Source organism: Pygocentrus nattereri, chromosome 9 (genome assembly GCF_015220715.1).
Source record: "Pygocentrus nattereri isolate fPygNat1 chromosome 9, fPygNat1.pri, whole genome shotgun sequence".
NCBI classification, from domain to species: domain Eukaryota; kingdom Metazoa; phylum Chordata; class Actinopteri; order Characiformes; family Serrasalmidae; genus Pygocentrus; species Pygocentrus nattereri.
This window is the reverse complement of record NC_051219.1, coordinates 33,786,148-33,810,256: the sequence shown is the minus strand read 5'-3', so window position 1 is coordinate 33,810,256 and position 24,109 is coordinate 33,786,148. Positions and strand designations below refer to the sequence as shown.

Genomic DNA, 24,109 nt, shown 5'->3' with positions numbered 1-24,109 from the left:
TAACTTCTTACATTCTGTTTTAAAGCTGTGTTTTTAAGTGTTTTTGTAACAAAATATAGAGTAATGTAAAAAAAGTAAGTTTATTTATTTATTTCTCTACTATTTTGTCTTTTTTGGCTCTCTTCCTACCACTAACTCTGCACTGGTCCCACCCAGATGTTTTGGCACTCCTGATCAAATTCCACTTAACTGAATTGAATTTATGTTAATTGATGTAGTTCCACAAGCCTGTTCAGCAGTATTATTTATAATTATTGTTTTCTCTTGAGCATTGTAAGCACAAAAGTCTACTGTGACTTAGAAACGCTGACCCTTTAAGGCCAGTTAAACTGTTCCCTTTTTAATGGCAGCTGTCCGTATTTATAGCAGGATTAAGTTAGTGTTTATGTGCTGTGCATATTTTTAGCTTCTGCAAAAAAAGGCAAACTTTCTCTTGCTGCTATGATGTTTTTAGCTGACATTTGCATGTTTCGTGTCTTTCTTCTGCTTCAGTTGTTAACCCTGCCCAATTTCACTGAACTGTGCTTTATAGCAGAAGTTGGTCTTTTACTGTGACATTTTATAGACACTTGCACCCAGTTTGAAGTTCAGTTGGTCAGTGAAGGCATTTTTTTTTCTTGTCTTTCTTTTATTTTCATGTATTTTGATGACACATGATGAATTTCTAACTGCTAATTGCCCATTTTCACTTTGTGTATCTTATGTGTTGCTTGGCACCAGTGACTGCATTTGCTTAACAACTAACCTACTCCTCCACCCTCCTGCCTTATGTTTGCATGTTTTTGCTCGGCAAAAGAGAACACCACCATTCCTGCCCTACGAAACGCACTTCGGCCTGCTCGCCCCCTTGTCAGCGAGGAGGAAGAGCAGTGTGACTGGGCTTCACACAGCAGGGCCTACTCCCCATCTCCCTCCACCTCAGACTATGAGGAGGAACGCTGTGAACGCAGGAGGCATGTTTCACAGGACTATGGTGACGGTTTAAAACAGAGATGTCGGCCCATCTATGAGCCACCTCGCAGAAACCATTTGGGACAGGAACACAGGAGCTCTGTAAGTCAGAGTAGCCATCTGGGACAGGAAGACGGGGGCTCTGTAAGTCAGAGCAGCCACTTAGAAGAGGACCGCAGGAGCTCTATAAGCCAAAGTAGCAGGACTGGCCACTTTCAGGGCGGGTGGGGTGATGTTGTCCGGCTCATAAAGAATGACTTGAGCGTGCAGGGCTACCTGAGCTGCAGTTCCGATGATGAACTCTTTGAGCCCGTTTACAGGCTTGAAAGAATCTTCAGTCAGCGTAAGCAGGCTCCAAATCAGCATGGTGGCCGGGATAAGAGACTGAGCCGCCATAGTAGCGTGAGAGAGGCTTCCAGCAGAACGTGGCAAGGCGAATGTGCGAGCAGAACACAAAGCTTAAGGGTCTCAGAATACAGTGACAGTAGAAGTGTGAGGTCAGATGGAAGGCGAGTGAGGCACTATAACAGTAGCTGTAGCGACTCCAGACCAGGGGATGGCCAGAGACATGTCCACTTTCAGGATGATGCAAGGGGCCGTAACAGGTATAGCAAAAGTCAAAGAACATTTGATGGCAGCCATGGTGGCACTAGAGAGCGAGAATTAGGGAGCTACACTGCGAGTTCCTATCCTGTAAGGGGTTATAGTCAAGTGTACCCCACCACTGCTAATGGTGTCCAGTATCAAACTCATCCTCAGGGTTTTCAGCAGAGCGCTCAGGTGAGGAACATCCGCCATGGCGATTTTCAGGTAGGCAGGAGAGCAAGTTATAACTATGGTGAGCTTCAGCAGGCTAATGGAGGAAGGCACTTTGAAAGCTCCCCCTCGCAGGAGTTTAGAGTAAGAGAGGAGGAGGAAGAGTGGGAAAGAGACAGCCGTGGGGTTCGAGGTGAGCACAGGCGTAGAGCTCACTCCCTCAGGGAGGAGAGGGTATGGCAGGCTACGGAAAGCAGACATTACAATGGTAACCATAGGGAAAGACGGGTTTGGCAAGGTGATGAGGAGGAGAGCTCAAGCTCTGAAGAAGAGGAGGTGGAGAGGGAAAGGAGGGGGGAGGAGAGAAGGGTGCGGAGACTCCCCCAGCGCAGCCTCAGTCTGGCCTGCAGAGAGCGCTCTCCCGGAGCAGGTAACAAAATTCTGCCCCAAATCCCCCTAATGCCCGAGTGAGCCTGTGGTTCTGCAATGATCTCTCTTCATCTGCTCATTCCTCTCAATCATCTCCAATCCAAAAGTTCCGATCTAGTTCTGCTTGCGTGCCCCTCTGCGTGTTTCGGGGATGGTTCTTGACTTTGATCTTCCATTAATTAGCACTTACAATGAGTAGAACTCTGCTTGGTGAAATCTTTTTCTTGATTATCTCTTCTCTCTGGATGGCCTCTTTTCTCTCCTTACAGATTCTGACATGAAATAGAAGTGTATACTCTTTGACTTTCATCACTTTTGTTCACATCTCAGTGATCAAATTCTTCCATGATTTTCCTTTGATTCATTGTTCTCCGCTCCCTGTACTTGTGGGCTCCTGTCTTGGTTACATTATTCTGGATTTGTTAGTATGTCTGTGCATTGATTTGTCTGAAATTATACTGTCATTACAGTTGTGTGCAAAAGTTTACATAACCCACTTCATATTGCATGTTTTGATTTTCTAATTGAAAGTATGAATAAGTCAGTACATCCTCTACAAGGAATAAACTTACATTTCTTTAACATTGATTTTGCACAGACCACATTTTATGTTTGATTACCTTTTTTTCAGTATGGTAATTCAGCAAACAACAGTTCTGCATTCAAATTTGCAGAGGTTTGTTCTCTGTTCTCTGACATATTAACTTACTTTCGCTTAGAACAAAACATGTAGGTCAAAAGGCATTTCTCCACAATTGTCATAATATAATCACTTATTTATTTATATATATATATATATATATATATATATATATATATATATATATATATATATATATATATATGTATGTATGTATGTATGTATGTATATGTGTGTGTGTGTGTGTGTGTATATATATATATATATATATATATATATATATATATATATATATATATATATATATATATATATATATATATATATATATATATAATATAAAACAAAAAACAATAACATAGACATTCAGACTCAAGATTTGAACTCTTTTTTTAAAAAAATTTACGAAGGGAGTTTTCAATATATTACATTGAAATGATGTGACAAAATTACTTGTATACAAAATAAGTAGTATATTGCCTCAGTCAGATATAAAGAAATGAGGAAAGAAGTCAAATAAAGTGCTCTTAAATAAAATTTTGGTAGAACATTTGGTGGCAATGTGACTGAACTAGGCCTATGTTAGTTAGCATGGAATTTTCCTTTTATAAAAATTTGGCATTATCATTATCTTCACCCTCAAGACCACCACCAAAAAAACACAGTCTGTTTGGCACACAGCTTGATGCATGCTTCCAATATAGTGAAGGACTTGTGCAATTTGCATGTTTGGAAATAATGTGATAAAGTTGTGAGCCCTTGCAGATGTTGTGTGGGTGGTTTGAATTGCCCTGAGTTTGTGATCTCTGGAGGAGCTGCTATATCAAACAGCACAAATTTCTCTTAGAAACAAAGTGAACTGACGGTACTAAAGACATACATCTAAACCTAAACATAGTATGTTTAGGACCTCTTTGCTTTACTTTTTTTAACAAAATCCTGGAGAGTGAGAGGATGCCTGATGAGTGGAGAATCAGTGTACTGGTCCCCATTTTTAAGAACAAGGGTGATGTGCAGAGTTGCAGTAACTACAGAGGTATAAAGTTGATGAGCCACACCATGAAGGTATGGGAAAGAGTTGTTGAAGCAAGGCTAAGCAAGAGGTTCAGATCAGCGAGCAGCAGTTTGGTTTCATGCCCAGAAAGAGTACCACAGATGCAATTTTTGCGTTGAGAGTGTTGGTAGAGAAGTACAGAGAAGGTCAGAAGGAGCTACATTGTGTCTTTGTGGATCTAGAGAAGGCATATGATAGGTTGCCAAGAGAGGAACTGTGGTACTGTATGAGGAAGTCAGGTGTAGCTGAAAAGTATGTTAGGGTGGTGCAGGACATGTATGAGGATAGTGAGACAGTGGTGAGGTGTGCAGTTGGAGTGACAAATGGTTTCAAGGTGAAGGTAGGGTTACATCAGGGATCAGCTTTGAGCCCCTTCTTGTTTGCAATGGTGATGGAAAGGTTGACAGATGAGGTCAGGCAGGAGGCTCCATGGCCCATGATGTTTGCAGATGACATTGTATCTCATGACATTGTATCTTGGATCTCATCTGTGGTGAGAGTAGAAAGCAGGTGGAAGAGAATCTGGAGAGGTGGAGGTTTGCACTGGAGAGGAGAGGAATGAAGGTCAGTAGAGACAAGACGGAATACATGCGTGTGAATGAGAGGGAGGCAGGTGGAAAGGTGAAGATGCAAGGAGTAGAGGTCGTAAAGGTGGATGACTTGAAATATCTTGGGTCAACCATTCAGAGCAATGGACAGTGTAGAAAAGAGGTGAAGAAGAGGGTGCAGGCAGGATGGAGTTGGTGGAGACGGGTGTCAGGGCTGATGTGTGACAGAAGGATAGCAGCAAGAGTGAAAGGGAAGGTTTACAAGACAGTAGTGCATCCTGCTATGATATATGGTTTGGAGACTGTGGCTCTGTCTAAAAGACAGGAGGCTGAGCTGGAGGTGGTGGAGATGAAGATGCTGAGATTTTTGTTGGGAGTGACAAGGATGGACAAGATTAGAAATGAGCAGGTCAGAGGGACAGTGAAGGTGGAGCAGTTTGGAGATAAAGCCAGAGAGGCCAGGTTGAGATGGTTTGGACATGTGTTGAGGAGGAATAGTGGATATATTGGTCAAAGAATGTTGGAGATGGAGCTGCCGGGCAGAAGGAGAAGAGGTAGACCTCAGAGAAGGTTTATGGATGTAGTGAAGGTGGACATGGAGATGATTGGTGTAAAAGTAGAGGAGGCAGTGGATAGGGCAAGATGGAGGCAGATGATCCACTGTGGCGACCCCTAAAGGTAAAAGAAGGTCACGTAATTCAAGAAGGGTTGTAATTGAAGAAAAAAAAATTACTCTCTTCCCACATCGTTTTCGTTTTGTTGGCATGACCTCATGCATAATCCCCCGTATTGTGTCTTCATTATGTTTTAGTGCAGATGCTGGTGGTCTGTGGAAATCCCCGTTTTCAGTTGTTGCTGAATTGTGTGTTAACCCCCCCCCCCCCCTCCCCCCAATGCCTTGTACTTACTAAGCTAACTCCTACACAGGGTCTGTGCTGAGGAGGGATGGAGCCTCTCTGGACCTGGGGGAACTGGAGCAGGTCCTGTTGGATGAAGAACTGGCTCGCAGACTTCAAGATGAGGAGGAGAGATTTCTCAGAGGCGTAAGAGCTCACAATCAGAATGCCGTTACACAATCAAATGATTTCTCCATTTGCAAAACCACAAGCCTGAGCATGCCCAAAGAGCCGCATTGACTTTGTGCCCTGCTTTAATATGATATGGTGCAATGATTTAACTTGAAAATCATGTGTAAAAGCCTGTGATCCGTATACGTCTTTGTTTTATTTGTTGTTATCTTCAGGGTCCTCAGTCAACCTCTCATATCCAGAGATCTTATCCAGAAGGAGATTTCAGAGTAGCACAGGTTGCTCAAGATGAGGTACGCATTCCTAAGATGAGTAATCCAGAAATAAGCTTGTGCAGAGAGACGGTGACTTAGTGCAGATATATTTTGTCATTAATCATCATAATGTCTTTTTTTTTTTAACAGGAGATTGCTCGCTTCATGCAAAAGCAAGAAATAAAGGTTAAGCAACAGTCTCAAGAGTTGGAGGGGTGCTATGAAAGACAGGTAGCAATGCCCTTCTGCAGCATTTAGTACATTTGTTGCAGCTACAAAACATTCATGACATGGCCAAAAGTATATGGACATCACATCCACACAAACTTGTTCAACATTAAATATTTCTTGGACATGAATGTGAAATTGGTGCCCTTTTGCTGCTTCAAAAGCCTCTACTCTTATGGAAAGGTTTCTGCTAGATTTTTGAACATGTTTTCACTTTCATTTAGACACAAGAGCCTAAGTGAAAGCATTCACTGATGTTGGGTGATAATATCCTGTGTAAGAGGACATGTGGAAACAGGAAAAGACCTTCACTAAAACCTCTGCCTCAGGTCTCCCAGATGTTTCCTTTTCATGATAACTGCACTTACAGTTGACCAAGGCAGCTGAAGCATGAATGAAATTTGATGAAGCGGCGATTTAGGACGTGGCCTTGTATGCGCATGCCATGTTGAAAGGCACTGAGCTTTTCAATACAACCCATTGTACTGCCACTGTTTGACTATGGAGATAGAATATCTGTGTGCTCAGTTGTGTGGACCTATTGGGAATATGCATGCGTGATCACGATGGGCATTAAAATAAAAACTAGCTCAGCCAACTAAATTTAATTTAGGTGACAGCAGAAACCAAAACAACCCCTCTGAACAAAGTTTACAGAAAATACAGCAAAACGATGGTCAGTGAACGAAGCTGAAGTTGTCTTCTTGTTCGAATTTTCCGTTTCACCTTAAATTGTGCAGCAGGTGTCAGGCAGAATGTTACTGATGCACCATTTAAGGTGGAACGGAAAATTTAAATATGAAGCTGGCAAGTAAAAAGTTATTTTCAGCTTTGTGGAAAATGTACAATCATTCAAATAGTTGAAATAGAGCTCAGTGTTTTCTTTTAAGTACCATAAGGAAATGGTACGTCCGCCTGGTAAGTTTTTCCAGTAAGACTGTAGTTTAGGTGCTGAGTGAGCATTAATGCTGGTGATGCTTCACTTGTTTCGAGCTTATGGAGGTGAACTTGAATTCTCTTAATTTAGTTGTCTTCCAAAATAAAACAAGCCAAGCATAAATTTAGTAACAGACATCCAACAATGTTGCTCTATATCAAATTTAGATTGAATGCAGTTCTGGCTCACCTACTCCATTCACATGAAAAGTAACCAAGTGCCAGACTTCACATTTCTATTTTGGGTCTCATGTCATCAGGTTCAAGACTTTTTTGATTTTGTTGAGCCTCAAGTCATCAAATGTGTGACTCAAGTCTGATGCGAGTTGAAGTCCTATGACTTTAGTCCACACTTCTGGTTCAGTTTTTTTTTTCTTTAAAATGACCAATACTTTACACAAGTCTAGGAAACTACGTATCATTAAAAAGAGTTTATTCAGGCTCCCGAGTGGTGCAACTGTCTGTGTTGGCTCCTGTCATCAGGACATCGAGAGTTCGATCCCTGGTGATGCACCAGCCATTCGTAGCCGGGAGTCCAAGCGAGCACAATTTGCCTCTGAGGTCTCAGAGGAAACCTGTGCTAGCCTTCACCCTCCTAGCGTTGATAGCATCGTGTGATTGGGGGAGTCCTAACTAGAGGGTGGAATTGGAAACGACTGAATTGGGAAGAAAATTGGGTAAAAATCCAAAAAAAAAGTTTATCCTCTGTTTTTTGCCTCTGTTATTGTCTCCGCTTCAGATTTCATTTTAAGTTCGGGCAGATGAAGTTGCGGTGTATACTATTATATTCCCAGATAAATGTTTATGGGCCTTATTGAAAATTCCTTAATAGTTTGTGACACCGTAGTAATGTATAGTATACACAAGTCGTGCTCCTGTTGCAGGTGCAGAGAGAGAGGCTAGACTCAGAGGGACTTCTCTCTCCTACCGAGGAATGCTCTCCAGAATATCAACCTCCCAGCCCCATTGCCATGGCTACGTAAGTCATTGTCTTTCCTTTAGTTATAACTGAATTTGCCTCCAGACATCACTCAACAAGCTACCCCTTTCATCTTAGGCAGCAGCACCAATATAGGAATATAGCAGAGGAACTAGATCCAACCTTTCACAGGAAGGAGAACATGGCAGGTAGGAATTGTATCATGTTCATATTTTCCTGTGCAGAAGTCAGAGACCATATTTAATTCATTTCATAGTTCATATATTTCATTTCCAGTCAAAACGGCCAAGCAAGTACAAGTTACCCTTTTTGCAACATCATGAAAAAAGCCAAAAGCATACATTTAATAGAAAAGAAGCCTTAGCAACTGAATATAATATCAATTCTTTTAGCATTTAGTGTGTCCCAGTTTCCATTCTTTTCAGGAGACTTTCTTTTAGTCTTTTAAATAAATCTGCTGGAATATTTTTCCATCCCTTCAAAGTTCAGTCTTAGAAGTTGGTTGCATTTCCTGCTTTTCAATATCCCAATGATCCCAAACACCTTCAGTGATGTTGAGATCTGGGGTCTGCAATGACCAGCAGCTTCTTTTATTTGGAAATTTTCTTCTTTTTTTGTCTCTTTCAATTTCTCAGCAAGGGCTTCTTGACAGCTACACATCCTTTCAGACTCAGTGTTGAGTTGCTTCTCACAGTGGAAGGATGAACAGAAACACTTGTGGAATTTTTTCAAGAGTGAAGCTCTATTTTCTCCTCGGTCTTAAAAATGAAAGCTATTTGCCTGATGGCGACAGTTTTGGTGATCTACCAGGTGTTCCATGGTTGTTAGGAGTCCCTTATTTTTCTATATCTTTTATCCACTTTCTGAAGTTTTGGAAATCTCTGTTCTGTTTGGATGTAAGTGAAATAAATAGAGGCTGGTCTCTGACTTTTGCGCAGTAGTGTACATTGTGCATAGGAAATGAGTTGTTATTGTGTCTACAGGGTCCTGCCAAATCCAAGACACTCCAGAAGCAGGTTCACTTGATCTCATGGGGGAACCTACATTTGTTCCACCTACCAAGCGGCACAGTGACAAGCCAGTACGAGTTAAGTCCAAAGAAAAAAAGGAACACACTAAATCAAAGGAAAACTGTAAACAGCAGTGACGTTGACAAGTTCAGTATCCCCCTGCAGTGGTGTTGGCATAGTAATACTGCACACAAACCCAGCACACTTGTACCTACTTAAACAATAGATAACAAAGGCATGTTTCAGGGGTTTTCCAACCCTTTAGTTCCATTTTCTGTGGTAGATGTGGGAACATTTGACCCTCAAGCTAATAATGGAGTCAGGATGCCAAGGAGGTCCCAGTAATGCAAAGGCGGCACTCCACAGGGGCATAAGTCTACATAAACGTCCAACTTCCTTGTCAATGATATTCCCGTGTACTTTTGTCTTAGTCATTTTCCGTTTCATTTTTTATCTGTTCCTCTGAGCAGCTGTCAATGATGGGGGGAGGGGCCTGGTGCCACATTTCTCAAAAGCAAAAATAAGACCATCTTTGATCAACAGAGCTGTATTTCAGCAAGTCATGGTTCACTGCTGTTCCCAGAAAAAGATTTTTCAGTTACTAAGAAGCATTTAACAGAATACATAGGTTGCAGTAATCTCTCTCCCTGAACCAGTTTTCTTGTTATTTCCCCCTATACTTCCTGACCACTTTGTTTAAGCAATTTTTCCTGTTATTCTTATATTACTTTTGGGCCTCATGTACATGAATCATGTCTTGCCACATTGTATAGTTTGTAAAAAAAAAAAAGAAAAGAAAAAAAAAGAAGCAGCCCATGTTTCGCTTGTACAATTATACTACTCTTTTTGTTTTGCTGCGCTTATTTATACTATAAAACTGAACAAAAGTACAAAGCAAAACTGTATTACTGTGCTAAATAGAATATGTATGAAAAGGTTGCCCACTACTTTTGACTATGATTTATGGGGCGTTTTATTTTGAGGAATGGTGAACCTCTACAACAGGGCTTGTGTGTAATAATGTCAATATACGTCACATGTTTCAAAAATTGTGAACACTTGACTTATTTTTGTGTGGTTAATTGCAACCAAGTTGTATTTGATCAAGTTTGACTCTTAAGAAAGATTTCCCATTTAAAAAGCAGTTATTGTCATAGCAATACAAGTGGAGAAAATAAACTTCATTGCAATGAATTTATAAGGTGCTTAAGTTCTAGTTTTTAAAACAAGGCTCTGTTTGAATGGGAAGGCTACTGTCACAGATTCTCTCATAGCAACATACAGAGTGAGCAGCTCGGCTTCAGCCTGCAGTGCTCTGAATGATTCAAAGAGACAAACTTGGTAATGCGTTAAAATAGAGACATTAGTAATGGATTGCTTTGCAGCTCTATAAACGTTTATCTATTTTGTATTTTATGCTTGGTAAAAGTAGAGGTTTGTTTCCTTCATTTATTTCTCAAAATGCAAAGTGTTTTCTGTGACAGAAGATGTTTAGCACCTCTTTAAAATCTTTTAATCTTAAAATACAACTTGTATTCATAGAATAGACTGAAACAGTAGCTATGAAGCTATTGAGCAGTAGTTTATTGATATTTTGGTTAACACTAAATTTCACTTGAATTTTGTATGAAAATAAAAACTGTTCAAAGGTTTTAACTGATAACAATAATAAGGAAGAAAAATTGTGTACTTCGTAAGTTCTGTAAAATGGCTAACATGATTGTCATTTTATTTAACAGGGATTTAGTATCGCACAAACAAGTTTAGTCACAAACTGTAGATTTTTACACTTTATAGCAATATCAATCTAGAGTATAAAAGAAAACGCTACTTGTGTCAAAGTTCAACACTAAAACTGAAGTAAATTGTAATGTCACTTTAACAGTAATCATTACCATTATCATGTACCAGCATGTTATTTCCCTGACCACCTGATTTTAGCTTGTGATGCCAGGTTGCTGACCTTTTGACGAGTGACAAGCAATGAGTGCACCATTCCACCCTGGCCAGCTAACCTTCACTACAGGATTCTCTGGGTTTTTCCCAAGTGGTGCTGATAGCTGCCTAGAGTTCCCCTATCTCTGTATGGCCTGCAGATTCATGTTATTAGGATAAACAGTTAGGGGTTTAATGTCCTTCCAATTACCGATGAACTGTGGACAAAGAAGAGACGTCAGCTTCACCCATTACCTGGAATTTGCTGCTTCACGTGAAGACAAACTGTACAAAGTGGATTTTCCATATAAAACCTGCAGGACCACTTTCTAACCTAAACCTGTTCAGCCCTGATTTAGAGCCAACAAAATGTGATCTTGTGTGATTCACACTTGCTACTCATGCCTAAAGTACGTACACTTTCTTAAGAGCATATGACTACAAGTAGGCTACAAGAAGTACGTGGAATTTTATCCTCGAATGAGTCACACATCTTTCAAAACTATTTCAGAGTGAAAAACACTCACAGGTCACTTTATGTGTAAACTCCCTCTGAGTCACTGGAAAGTCTAAATATGACAAAACTGCTGAGTATTATTCTTCGACATGCTGTCACAACATAGTGTCAGGGATAACATACCTTAATGGCCTAGTGTGAATCAGCCGTGTAATGTTTTGTAATGTCAAAGGTACTGTCTGGCTTAATTCTTCTGAAATCCTTGCCACTCCAATGCTTCCCTATGGCATAGAAAGGAAGTCCCTTCAGGGGAAACCCTATAGAGAACACACGTGCTCCCACCATTTCTGCTTACAGGAAATTTAAACTTCCCTTCTGCTCTACCACACACCAATACAACACAATACATTTTCATATTTACAGTTTCTGTAATCTCCATTGAATTTACATAAGTGACACCAGCTTGTCTGTAATTGTTACAATAAAATAGCCTTTGCATTTCATAAGAGCAGCTTACAAAATCACCATTGGAGAAATAAGAACCGGGCAATTGCTAATTCAGTGCCAGGAATTTTAAGAAGTAAAAAAATAACCGTTTCTCAGTCATCCTCCTCCTGAGCCAGTCTTAATCTCTCAAACGAGACATTTAAAATAGTGCCATTTGCAACAGGAAACTGGGGGAAGCCCACCAGGGTATTTCAAGAAGCCTTCAAATGTGATCTGTAAATGTGACGCAGTAGGTCGTAGGTGACGCCCACTCCGATGCGAAGTGTCTGTAGTTGTGGTTCACATTTTACACTCCTACATGACTGAGAAGCTAGACTGTTTCTGGCTCTCGCTTTGTGCACTTTACAACTATGTATGACCATATAAACCTGTAGCATTGTTAAAGTCCCTTATAAACTTCCTTCTTCACCGATAAATGTAGGTGTTCTTGCACATTTGTTCTTGTTGTGGTAATTTCAGCATCTGTAAAGTTTCCCATTCAAAACCTCCTTAAGTTTGTCCTTTCCGCGCCTTTTCACATAAATAAAAATACTGCTGCTCACGTCCAACGTTGTTAGCCAGCCTTATCACATGTGGTAGTTTTGTCTTCACCCTATGGTCATCAAAATAGGCTGAGGCCCAGACTGTGGAAGGAAACTGTTCAAAGTTTCTAACTCCCATGAATTCAACAGATAAATTGGCCCTTGTGGATTCGAAACTGCTTCAGCACCAGGAACCTGCTCCCAATCAGTTGAGTTTTAGTGACCAATCCATGAAGCTCACAGTATGAGCTTGGACTCGGAGTCCTGCGTGCTGAGAGACTCTGAGCTTCCTCCTTGCTCCTGCTCAGGCTGGCGGAAGCTGCATGCATCATCATGCTCCATAATCATAACCCTCAGCTCTTCTGTGAATAGACCAGATAGGCAGAAATTAGCATGCTAGCTGACAGTAGAATCTGAAGAATGATGTGAGTCATGGGTATTTTCTGAGTGCAAAGAGGTGTAAAATTACAATCAGATGCAGGTGTTATGAAAGAAGAGATGACGATATGTTGCTTAATAGTGTCTAGAAGGCGGCAAAAGGTCATGGTGTATGGAAATCTACCTGGAGGCAGGGTTTCTGGCTGCAGGTCCTTGGTCTCTGTATTGGTCGTGTTTTTTGCTCTTTGATAAGCAAACCATAGGGCTAAAATGAAGGCACAAGTGAGAAGAAAAATGCTTCCAGTGACTCCAACTACTGGCCAGAAAGTGTCATCTGCAAGAAACGAACAGAGAAGGGATGTTGCATACATATTTCAGTGTGTAGAAACAGAGCTTTCCTTGGGTTACTGTGTTTCCTATCACTGTATAAAAAAAATCCTTTTCCTTTTTTAATCATGTTTGTGAGACAAGCTGAAGAGAAATCTTTACATTTTCATCTTTACTTAGAAAATAAACACCAGAAAATACATTTGTTTTAAAAGTTTAAACATGCTTATTAAAAAGACAGTATATAAGAGTTTGCAAATACCTTTTTTCTTCTTTGTTGTCTGTAAGGGTTCCACTGTGTTGTATTCTACAACATAGAAAAGCAAACCCTACTAAATATACTCTGTAGCTCAACTCGTACATTTCAACACTACCATTCATTCCCCTGTGGTTACTTACAGTAGTATCTAATGTTCTCTAACTTTTTTTTATGTTAAAGATTTCTTACCCAGTGGTGTTGTCCGAGCAGTGGCCAAAGTGGAGGCCTTTGTCTTGCACTCGTTGTTAAGAGATGGATCACTAATGGACACAAGTTCTTGTTCGTCAGGACACCTGAAGACATGAGAGAATAATAATAATAATAGTTAAACAAGGTTCATCTCAGACATGAGTAAAAACGGTTTAGCGTCTATAAGGTCTACCTTGTTCTCCGAGGTGTGCATTTGCTGTGGATTTGGTCATTGAATGTTCCCTGGGGACATTTCCTGCAAGTCCCTGCACGAGTGCAAGAAAAGCATGAACATATCTCACACCAAAGTATGATTGAGTGAATTTTCTCAAATCACATTCACTTTAAGGAGACTTACGTTCCGTTGTTGGTTCCTCGCCTTTTTTGCACTCATCTACGCAGTAAGAGCATTGTGAGTTTCCACAACGGAACCCAGGCTTGCAGTCACACACGGTGTCAGAACTGGGGGTGCAGTTTTTCACCACAACCCTCGGCCCTGTAGGAACATTTTTACAGTATACACAGCTTTAGGTGTTGCAGAATGTGATTGAAATAAGAGCTCATTGCATTGTTTGCATATTAAAGGCTCTTGATTGTGTAAAAACTCAGTGTGCAACATCAGACGTACCTATGCACTGAGTGCACCTGTTACAGAACTTCTTCAAAGGACTGGTCGTGAAAGTGCCAGGATCACAAGGCTTACAAAGCTGAAAACGGTCTGGTCCACACTTCTCCACCAAGCGGTTCCCTGTAACCACAGACAGTACACTCATACTCATACAGTGTACAACTGTACTACTGATTGATAAAGTTTACCTTTGAACACGACTCTCTGAATGACTTAGTCAGTTTTGCTAGTTTAAATGGCAAACCCTGAAGAGCATTTTAAATTCTGACATCTGTACTGCTGTCTTCATTATTTCCTTTCCCCTCTAAGAATCATTAAGCCAGCTGCAGTTGCTCGCTGAAATACAACCATTTGAAGGATTCCAGTGTCATTCCTCTTTCCTCACATGCTCAGTTTGTTATATAATGACAACCAAATAAAGACACACTATGAAAGTCTCACTGACTTGCACTTAATTTAGAGTATAACACAAAGACACAGCACTCTGCCACAGCCATAGTGAACTAAGTATATGTTTATATAATCATGCCTAAAGCACAGCATGTTCATTATACAAATGTATTAATGTTAGATCTACCTGGATGGCACGCTTGGCAGCAGATTCCTACTTCAGACGATAGCCAGTCAGCACAGCCATTCTCTGTTCTCACACTGGTGTGAAACATGCTGGCGATGAGCAGGACAAGAGACAGATTCCACAGTTTGAGGTGCATGTCTGCTTTAAGAGAAAAAAGTACATTGAAAATACCTCGTATCTCCTTTCCCCCAGTGTTATAAAACAATATGACAACTGACAGAATCTATTTTATTATTTCTCAAATACATGGCAGAATAAAGTTGATCACATTAGTTTACATTAATACATGTCAAACATCATTCATTGTTTCATTCAACGAAAAGTGGATAAAAGTCAGCTTCCAAAGTAAATGCTTACAGTTATGAAAGTACATGAAGCCTTATTATTGAAAATAATGTGAAATGTAAAAATAATAGAGCATTATCTTACTTGACTGAAGGTGAAGCTCTACAGTGCAGCAGTGATATCAGATCAGACTTACAGAGTTCAACTGTGTGAGTCTTTTAAACCACAGACAGGGGGTGTGGCTTGCTCGCTCGTGGCTGATTGAAGCAACGCAATGCTTTTTTTTCCCTCTGCTTGAGCTATGCTTATTTTAGAATATTAAAAGATCATTCCTTGATTAAAATCTTCAGAATAAGAAATAGCTTAGTGAATGTAAAGGTTTCAAGTCCATTGGAGTTCTGAGAGCCAAAAAGCCAATAATGATGTCTTGAGTGAAATCTCTTAATACAAGTCTATATATCTAATATTTCTCATTCAAGGGACCCATATTCTACATTTTTTGTTACTTTATTTTTCTCCCTGAGGTCATCTTCCAACGTTTGTCTGTGTTTACATATCATTATATACCAAAAAATAGTTTTTTGGACAACTATTATAAGTTAAAGAGTTAAGCGCTTTTTATCCCTTAGTACAGGCTGTTTTTACTACTGTGCCTTTAAGACTGGTATACATGAATGGTAGGCCTGTACTGAGCCTAGGAGTAAGCAATATGGTGATATTTTATCATGAAAAAATTAAATCATAGTCCCCTTTTCTGAGCATATCAGGGGTTTCATCAGTACATAAAGACTGCAGAGCCAACCTACTAAACACCTAGTCTTGTTTAATTGGATTTATATGTGAAATGCTGAATAAAAGTAGTTTTTCACAGTTATTTTCAAATGTAAGCACTACTGTGGCTTCTTTCTGTTCCACTGTATTAAAAACCAAATCACTTGGATCACATGGATTATGTATCATAAAAATATCTTCATGCCTTGTTCACAGAGCAGTATGCGCTGAAACACACCTTATAGCCTGAATTGATGAATATATGTAAATGTGTTTTTGTAACATCACATAAACAATGAACTCAAACCTGCATTGGAGCATAATTTCCAAATTGTAACTGTATGGACGACAATGATTTGAAGCTTTAGCAATGTTTACATACTGCGTCAAACTATTTTATTTAAAAAACTGAGTAAATTTCTGTTTTCCATTAAACAGGCTCTTGTACTTATCCTTGTTTTAAGTAGCTTAAACAAGTGAAATTATATTCTATTGCAGACCATTTAGCTTGTTTCAGTCGTATTTACTTGACAGAGTGACAATAAAACATTTATAAAATAAGTTAAGTAATCTTAGAATATTCTTACAACAGTCTGAGAATGAGATTGTCAGCTAGATTTAAGATGATTTCACTTTCCAAGATATCTGCAGTGCAGTGTAATACTTTTTACCACTGTACCCTCTGTTACGCACGTTTAGTAGGCAGATTTCCTAGTCTGATAAGCAAAAATGTATGTATTGGCAGAATTGTACAGCAGGTTTAAGATGCATCACTTGATGCAAATTGCTTTTTTTATTAGTACACCATACAGTGCACTGATAACTTTTATACAACACCGCATTTACTAAATAGTGGCCTGATAAATAATAGTGTGTAGCAAAAACTAAAAAGTGTTTTACATGAATTTGTCAAACTATAATAAACTTAATAAATGAGTTTATAAAGTGACATGAGTTTGATGTAAATTAAAAATCCTCAAAATTAAAATGCCATGTATTATACAGGCTAGATCATAAATAAGGCCTAAGCACATTGGAATAAGTGCCCTAAAATAACCTCAGTATGGCGTAAGAGAGTAGACAGAGGCTTTTGAGTGAACTTGTGAACCTTTCAAGGCCAAAAAGCCGAGATGGAAAAGTACCAGCATGTGCCTGGCACAATGTTTTTTAAAAAAGAATTCGGACAAGACTTGGAGATAATGGTTCACAAAAGACCCTATTTGATAGACATTTGAAGGTCAATTTGAATATAATGGTGGTTTTGTGAAACCAGGAGATGACAAAAAAGAGGTGGGGCGATGTCGAGGGTATAAAAGATGTGTACAAATTCTGTATATTTGGGTGTGTCGTCCAACGGCCTTTGGAAAACATTCTCCATGCTCAAGAAATAAAGGACCTGCACTTCTGAATTCTGAAGAGTCTTCTCGTATTTCTTAGTCTTCTCGTATTTCTTAGTTTGTTTGATTCTTTTTAATTCTTTCAACAAATTGAATTCGTTTTATTTTACAAACCATGTATAGAACTTAAGCTAGGCGATCGAACAAGTGTCGAGCTACGACAAGTTCATGTCACAGAAAATCTTATTCTCGTTGGTTTTCTATTTTGTTCCACTGTATTTTGGGGGTCTTTGAAAGTGATACATACTCCAGCCATACGGACATCTATAGTACTCAGTCAGGACAACAGCTGAACAACTATCCTGAGGTGTCTATCAAAATGAGCTAATGGATCTATAGAAATGAACCTAATGCTGCTACGTAATTAACACCCTTTTAGTGGAGCACCATTGTTTTCCCATCATTCAAAGTTTCAAGCGTAATGCATCTATCAACACAGTTGCTTCAAACATCTGGATAAACCTACGTTAGTTAACTGATCAAAAAGAGTCAGTACTACCCAAGTTCAGTCTGGCTGACCCTTATGCTCCCAGCACAAGCCCCTGCTAGATCTCTGGGTCCTCTGAACTATGAGGTCATCGAGTAGTCACTCAATTAGAATGTGAGTAGAATACGACTATCACTACTTGAAAGTTAACACTGCTAGGTTTTGAATTGCCACCATACAACTTTGCTGCTGCCAAGCAGTATTTAGTCTTTTCCCTAATCACTGTGATTATGCAATAGCTGACAGGCATGCTTTATCAAAAGTCATCAAATGTGTTCATTATCATTTGAAAAATTTCCAGTGATGGTTCCATGATTGTGCCCACTAACAACACATCCTGGACAGGCCTTGAACCCGTGACCTGTAGATGAAAACTACTAATCTCTAAAAATACTAATCTCTACATCATTCTGTTTTCTGGCTTTGAGTACAGCCATCACCACACAATGATTAATGGGTGGAACATTTGGCGCGAGCTAGTGCCAGATTAGAGAATACTACCATCTCATTAGATTGCAATCAGAGCTCAGGATAATACTAGCCTAACAGATTGCAGGCTTAAACCAGCCAGTAAGAGCAAATCTCTTTCTTTAGCCTCCCGTTTATGTGAGAACATCTAACAGTGCCTTTAGGCCTGGAGTGTCCCGTCTTATCTGCAAAAGGCTGACGTGGCTACCGGTTTTCATTCCAGCAAAACAGGATCATGTGATGAAGACTAAGACCAGCTGATTTAAATGAGTAAAATCAAACGTTTGAAATGAAAACCTACAGCCACATTGAAACTTTGCAGATGAGATTGGACACCCCTGCTCTAGACCTTCAGAGAAGGCTTAATGATTTCCATGAAAGAAAAACAATGCATGTCATTATTTGTGAGGTAGTCCAGACAAGCCTGTTTGAATGGAGTGGTACTTGGTAGCACTTAAACTTGCTCTAATGTAAATTGTTGTATAGTCTGTTTCCAGTTCATCATTCTTTGGATGGAAGCTGGAAATTTCACTCAACAAGAGTGGCATGTGCCAGATCTTGAAAACAAAGTGAAAACACTGGCCACTTGGCACAACCGACACCTGTGCTGGCAGATACTGTAGCGCAACTGTTTTGATTTAGGGATAGGTTGTTTTCTTAGTTCTACTTTAGTCTCGTACATGTAGCTCCTAATTCCTTTTTTGGTGTTTAAATGCATTCTGACCTTTTGGTTTGGCACCTACACGGTTTTACTTTTATGAAATTCACATTTCATTTTAGGCCAATAAAAAAAGAGAAATAAGAAAAAACCACTTCCTGTGTGGGTAGATGCAAGGTGTACTGATAGACTAGTAATACATGGAAGTGAAGAGAGCATTTGAAGAGAGCATCTGACAACTTTTAGGAGCTTCCTATGCCCAGGCTACACCCCTTTTTGCTGCGCTAGGATGACGTTAAATCTGGCAGGCTCATATACAGGAGCATAACATTGTGCAGGCACCTTCAAACTGGCTTTCACTCTCTCCCATTCAGAAATACTGGGAATACTTCCTTAAACCTAGTGGCTTTAGAGTTTTTCACTTTTGATCAGCTGCTACATTAATCAGAACCAGCTGGTGAGTACTGAACCAAAACCTAGCCACTGAAACCACTGGACATATTTGCTTAACTTGCATTCAGCACTTTGCAATATCTTCTTTAAGACTTTGCATACAATTGTATAGGTTCACTTTAACTTTCAAGTATGTATAATTATATGAAATCAATAATAAAAAAAAACAAATTCAAATAAAAGATTTTATTACTATTGCTTTATTTTTTATTATATTACTTTATTACTAGCTACTGGGATCTGCTCAACAGCCATAACAATTAAACTGACCATTGTAGCAAGCAGTTTTTGCTGCCTTTCAGTACAAGAAGCTAACGGATGTGTGAAATGCATATGTATTGTTTGAAGCTATTACAAATCTAATGAAGTCAAAACAACTTTTTAGTCTCTGCTCTTTCAGGTTTTTCAAGATTAAGTCACTGCCAGGGCATGAAACAAAATCATGCTACTGTCATTTGTTAAAGTTTAAACAGGCCTAAATTACATGTTACTAAGTGCAAATTAAGTGCAACACATCTTCTGCAGGGACCAAAAAATTCTATTTTAGCAAACGTTTTGGTTCCAACAACAGCCATATATATATAGCAGCACTGGTGTGTCTGATCCACTTATACAAGCGCAACACACCCTAACACACCACCACAACATCAGTGTTACAGCAGTGCTGAGAATGATCCACCACCAAAATAGTACCTGCTCTGTGTGGGGCCATGGGGCTCTTGACCACTGAAGAACAGGGTAAAAGGGGGCTAACAGTAAGTATGCAGAGAAACAGATGGACTACAGTCTGTAATTGTAGAAGTACAAAGTGCTCCTATATAGTAGGTCAAAAACTGAAAGTTGCTGGGCATTAAAATGTGCAGAAGTGTGTTCTCTGTAGAGAGCATGTTTTGTGTGTGCACTGTAAAATCATTGAATGTTCAAACTAAAAGTGGCGTGGTTCCCTTAAAAACATTGAATCATGTTTTGCAGGGTGGGAGACAAGACTATACTCACTCTAAAGGACTTGAATGAGCACCTAAACAAACAAGGGCAGACAAAACAATGTGTAAAAGCAAGCAGGGTGTTCAAAGGAACAGTCATAGGTGGGGCACATTCATTCGAACCTTAGACAAAAACAAAACTGGAAGTCAGGATGTGTGTGCTTCTTTTCTTGCGCCATGTTTTTGAAACAGAAAGGTTTCGAAAGAGTTTTGGAATAACTGAAGTTTGGAGGGAGGAACATGCCTGAAACCTAGTGCCCTATGAATTCACATCTTTACCTTCCGTATCCTGTGACAAAGTTCTTGCAATCCCCATCACCACCCAATCTCCTCCCTGTTTCTCAGGCCTATCACAGTCCTACCACAGTTACAATGGGAGCCGGTCTTCTAGCTACAGGCAGATGCCGCCCAGACCTCCCGCCCAAGTTCTCAGAGTTCCTTCCCCTCCCACAGTCTTCCCTCATACTATCATGAAGACATAGTCTGACCTTGCAAAATTGCATTTGTGCCTATTGGACACCACCATGAACCAGCAGAAACTTAGATTTTTTTTTTAATTTTAGTAGTGGAGTTTATGGTTTAGCAGTAGATCCTAATGATTTAATAATGCAACTGGCGAAGAAGCAGAGCTTAACAGATCTTAGCTGCTGCCGCTCTTCTGCAGAGTAACCACAATGAAGTGGTTTGGCTGTGGTCTAAAGAGTCGACATGTGTCACGTCGTGGAGATTCTGAGGTGCTGAGAAACTGTTGCACCCAAAAGTGCATACTAGATTTGGTTTGTTAGATCCTACTACAGATACCCTGAAGACATCATGATGAGTTTCCACACTCGTGAATAAAGAATGACACCTTGAATTCATATCAAGATACTTATCTTACTGACACCTCTCATGAAATATGCTGCAACACAGAAAGAGCACACCTCCCACAAATGTTAATGAAAGTAATGTGTTCCATTACATTCTGACACGTTTCTGAATTATAACGAAAGTCTAGATGAAACCCAAACTCTAATCGAAACATTCAACTAATGTAACCCTAGATTACGTACTGTGAGCCCCCCCACCGCCTACTCAGCTAGACTTGACACCTAGACTACACTTACCCATGACGAAATACCCCTGCATGTAGTGAGTACAGAAGTTGTCTCCATCATATGTGGTATCATCAAGATTTGACCTCTGACTCCCTTGAGGCTGAATGTGTCACAAATGACTGTTGTGAAACAGTGCAAAGTTGTTGCGTTTGCTGTCGTCTAAGTTTATAGTTCCATGTGTAATTCACTTTGTGTAGATCAGCCCAGCTTCAGAAACTAACCATTCATTGGATTCATCATTTACAGTGGTGCTTGAAAGTTTGGGATCCCTTTAGAATTTTCTACATTTCTGAATAAATTTAACTTAAAACTTAATCAGATTTTCACACAAGTCCTAATAGTAGATAAAGATACCCAAACAGCCTAAAGAAATGAGACATAAATATAAGACAGGGTCATTTATTCATTGAGAAAAATGATCCTATATTACAGATCTGAGTGGCAAAAGTATGTGAACCCTTGCTTTCAATATCTTGTGTGACCCCCTTGTGCAGCAATAACTGCAATTAAAGATTTCTGGTAAATGTTGATTGTCCTGTTCATTGGCTCAGTGGAACTTTAGCCCATTTCTCTGTACAAAACAGCTTCAACTATTATGTTAGTGGGTTTCCTCCCATGAACTGCCTGCTTTAGGTCTTTCCACAACATTTCTATAGGATTAAGATCAGGACTTTGACCTGGCCATTCAAAAACATTAACTTTATCCATTCTTTGGTAGAGCAACTTAAGCGCTTAGGATTGTTGTCTTGCTGTATGACCCACATTCTATTTCAGCTGACAGACATTTTCCATTAGAACTTGCTGGTTTAATTATGGAAAGGCATCAAATACAAAAGATGTATTTTGGTCTCATCTGTCCACAAAACATTGTTCCAGTAGTTTTCTGGTGTATCTATGTGATCTTTAGCAAACTGCAGACAGGCAGCAATGTTCTTTTTGGACAGCAGCGGCTTTTTCCTTGCAACCTTTCCCAGCCTGATAAGCATCCACATCTCTTCTTCTGAGGTCCTCAGAAGTCTCCTTTGTTTGTGGCATGATACACTTCCACAAACACGTGTTGTGAAGATCAGACTCTGATAGATCTCTGTTCTTTAAATAAAACAGGATGGTCACTCACACCTGACTGCTATCCCATTGATTGAAAATACCTGACTCTACTTTCACCTTCAAATTATCTGCTAATCCTAAAGGTTCACATACTTTTGCCACTCACATATGTGTAACATTGGACCATTTCCTCAATAAATAAATGGCCAAATTTAATATTTTGGTCTCATTTGTTTAATTTGGGTCTCTTTATTTATTATTAGGACTTGTGTGAAAATCTGTTTTAAGTTTAAGGTCAAATTTGTGCAGAAATATAGAAAATTGTAAAGGGTTCATAAACTTCCAAGCACCAGAAATAAAAAAAAGCTAAATAATGGACTTGTTCTGAAGGATTTTTTGTACTGTGACAACATGAGGTCTAATATTTTGGATAGAGTGACAACATGAAGTCTAATGTTTTGGGTAGGGTAAAGTCTTTTTTATCTTTGCTTTCATTTTGTAGAATACCTTTCTTTTTTGTATCCAGAGCCTCAAAATCAACCATTCTATAAAAAGTGTAGTGCAGAAAGTAAACCAAGCTTTTTCTGTAACATGCAATTTACAGTATTTCACATTTCTGCAAATATTTTATTATGTCTTTTCATGGGGCAACATCCAACATGTCATCATGAAGGAGTGGAAGAGGATTCCAGTAGCAGTCTGTGCAGCTCTGGTGAATTCCATACCCAAGAGGTTTAAGGCAGTGCTAGATATTAATGGTGGTCACACAAAATATTGACACTTTGAGCAAAATTTGGACATGTTGACTGTGAGGTGTACTCACTTGTGTTGCCAGCTATTTAGGCATTAATGGCTGTGTGTTGAACTATTTTCAGAGGACAGTAAATCTATACTGCTATATAAGCTGTACACTGACTACTTTAACTTATATCCAAGTTTAATTTCTATAGTGTTGTCCCATGAAAAGATATAATAAAAAAATTGCAGAAATGTGAAACTCACTGTACATTTAAGCACTTCAGTCGCCCCAACATATACACCAACATGAGCAGTCATTGAAAAAGCATCAGCTTGGTTTCTGTTTTGATTCATTAGAATTACATACAGCCAAGCTGCCCTAGGACATACATTCCAAGTCATATTCCAGACTTTCCAGATCAGTGTTTTTAATGTTTTTGAGCTGTGAATAACTGCAGCCTTGTGTGACTCAGCTGAGCTGCTTGTAGTAAACTCATGATTTAACTTTGACTTAAAATGGGACTTTTTCCAACATTACAAAGGCAATTTTAAAGGAACAAAGAAAGCTTTCTGCTGTCTCACTACTTGCTTGTCCTTCCTTCTGTCTGAAGTGCTGTTATAAATAAAAACAAATGAAGTCACTTTGGTAACTACCAGATTTTCCACTTAGGTGGAAGATCAGGTGGCAGTGACTCAAAAACATCAAGCTGTTTAAAGATTGATTTTAAAAAAAAAGCAGGAAACAGTGAAGCCCACGTGAAGCTATGAATGCTGTAAAGCAGGAAGAACATTGTCCAAAGGTCCCTAATGTGGTTACTAATTGACTTTCAGTTTTATTTTGAAATGTTACTCATGCAACCTTCTAGCTCCAATGCCCTTCATGAAGGGACCTGAGGTTTGAGGGCCTTCTGAAAGTAAAGCTATCCAATTAAAATACACTTCGAATCAAAAATTAGAAAATCAGTGTTTTCAGCAATATAAAACCAGTTGCAGGACAGTTGTGTAACATGTTTCTAATATGTTAGTTCTAAGCAATTTCACAGGTTTTTAAATGATGAGTTGGACATGAGGAAGCCGCAAAATTAAGAATGTATTCTGAATGTATCACATTTTAAAAGTGGAGATCAAATCTAAAGGCAGTTACCTAGGTAATGACAAGTCCCTTAAATTCTA

General features: G+C 39.3%; 2 protein-coding genes across 5 annotated transcripts in view; one reads left to right on the top strand and one right to left on the bottom strand.

Annotated features, from left to right (window-relative positions):
* Nucleotides 1-9,972, top strand: part of ccdc187 (coiled-coil domain containing 187) — a 30,380-nt gene extending 20,408 nt beyond the window's left edge. For 3 of the 4 annotated variants that reach the window (XM_017708578.2, XM_017708563.2, XM_017708569.2), the window contains 7 exons: nt 797-2,137; nt 5,306-5,421; nt 5,622-5,699; nt 5,811-5,891; nt 7,709-7,803; nt 7,882-7,952; nt 8,748-9,972. In XM_017708578.2, the coding sequence (XP_017564067.1) occupies nt 797-2,137; nt 5,306-5,421; nt 5,622-5,699; nt 5,811-5,891; nt 7,709-7,803; nt 7,882-7,952; nt 8,748-8,911 (1,946 nt within the window). In that variant the 3' untranslated portion in view covers nt 8,912-9,972. The remainder of the gene's footprint in view (nt 1-796; nt 2,138-5,305; nt 5,422-5,621; nt 5,700-5,810; nt 5,892-7,708; nt 7,804-7,881; nt 7,953-8,747) is intronic. The other variant, XM_037541352.1, reaches the window with a different exon arrangement.
* A 363-nt stretch (nt 9,973-10,335) lies between these two features.
* On the bottom strand, nt 10,336-15,014 carry tnfrsf9a (tumor necrosis factor receptor superfamily, member 9a). The gene is made up of 9 exons (XM_017708593.1): nt 14,982-15,014; nt 14,553-14,693; nt 13,976-14,095; nt 13,706-13,843; nt 13,541-13,613; nt 13,348-13,451; nt 13,162-13,206; nt 12,757-12,906; nt 10,336-12,556 (listed from the first exon to the last, which is right to left on the bottom strand). Exons 2-9 carry the CDS (start codon nt 14,686-14,688, stop codon nt 12,432-12,434), a joined length of 891 nt encoding a protein of 296 aa, XP_017564082.1. The 5' UTR covers nt 14,689-14,693; nt 14,982-15,014; the 3' UTR covers nt 10,336-12,431.
* Nucleotides 15,015-24,109: the final 9,095 nt, after the last annotated feature.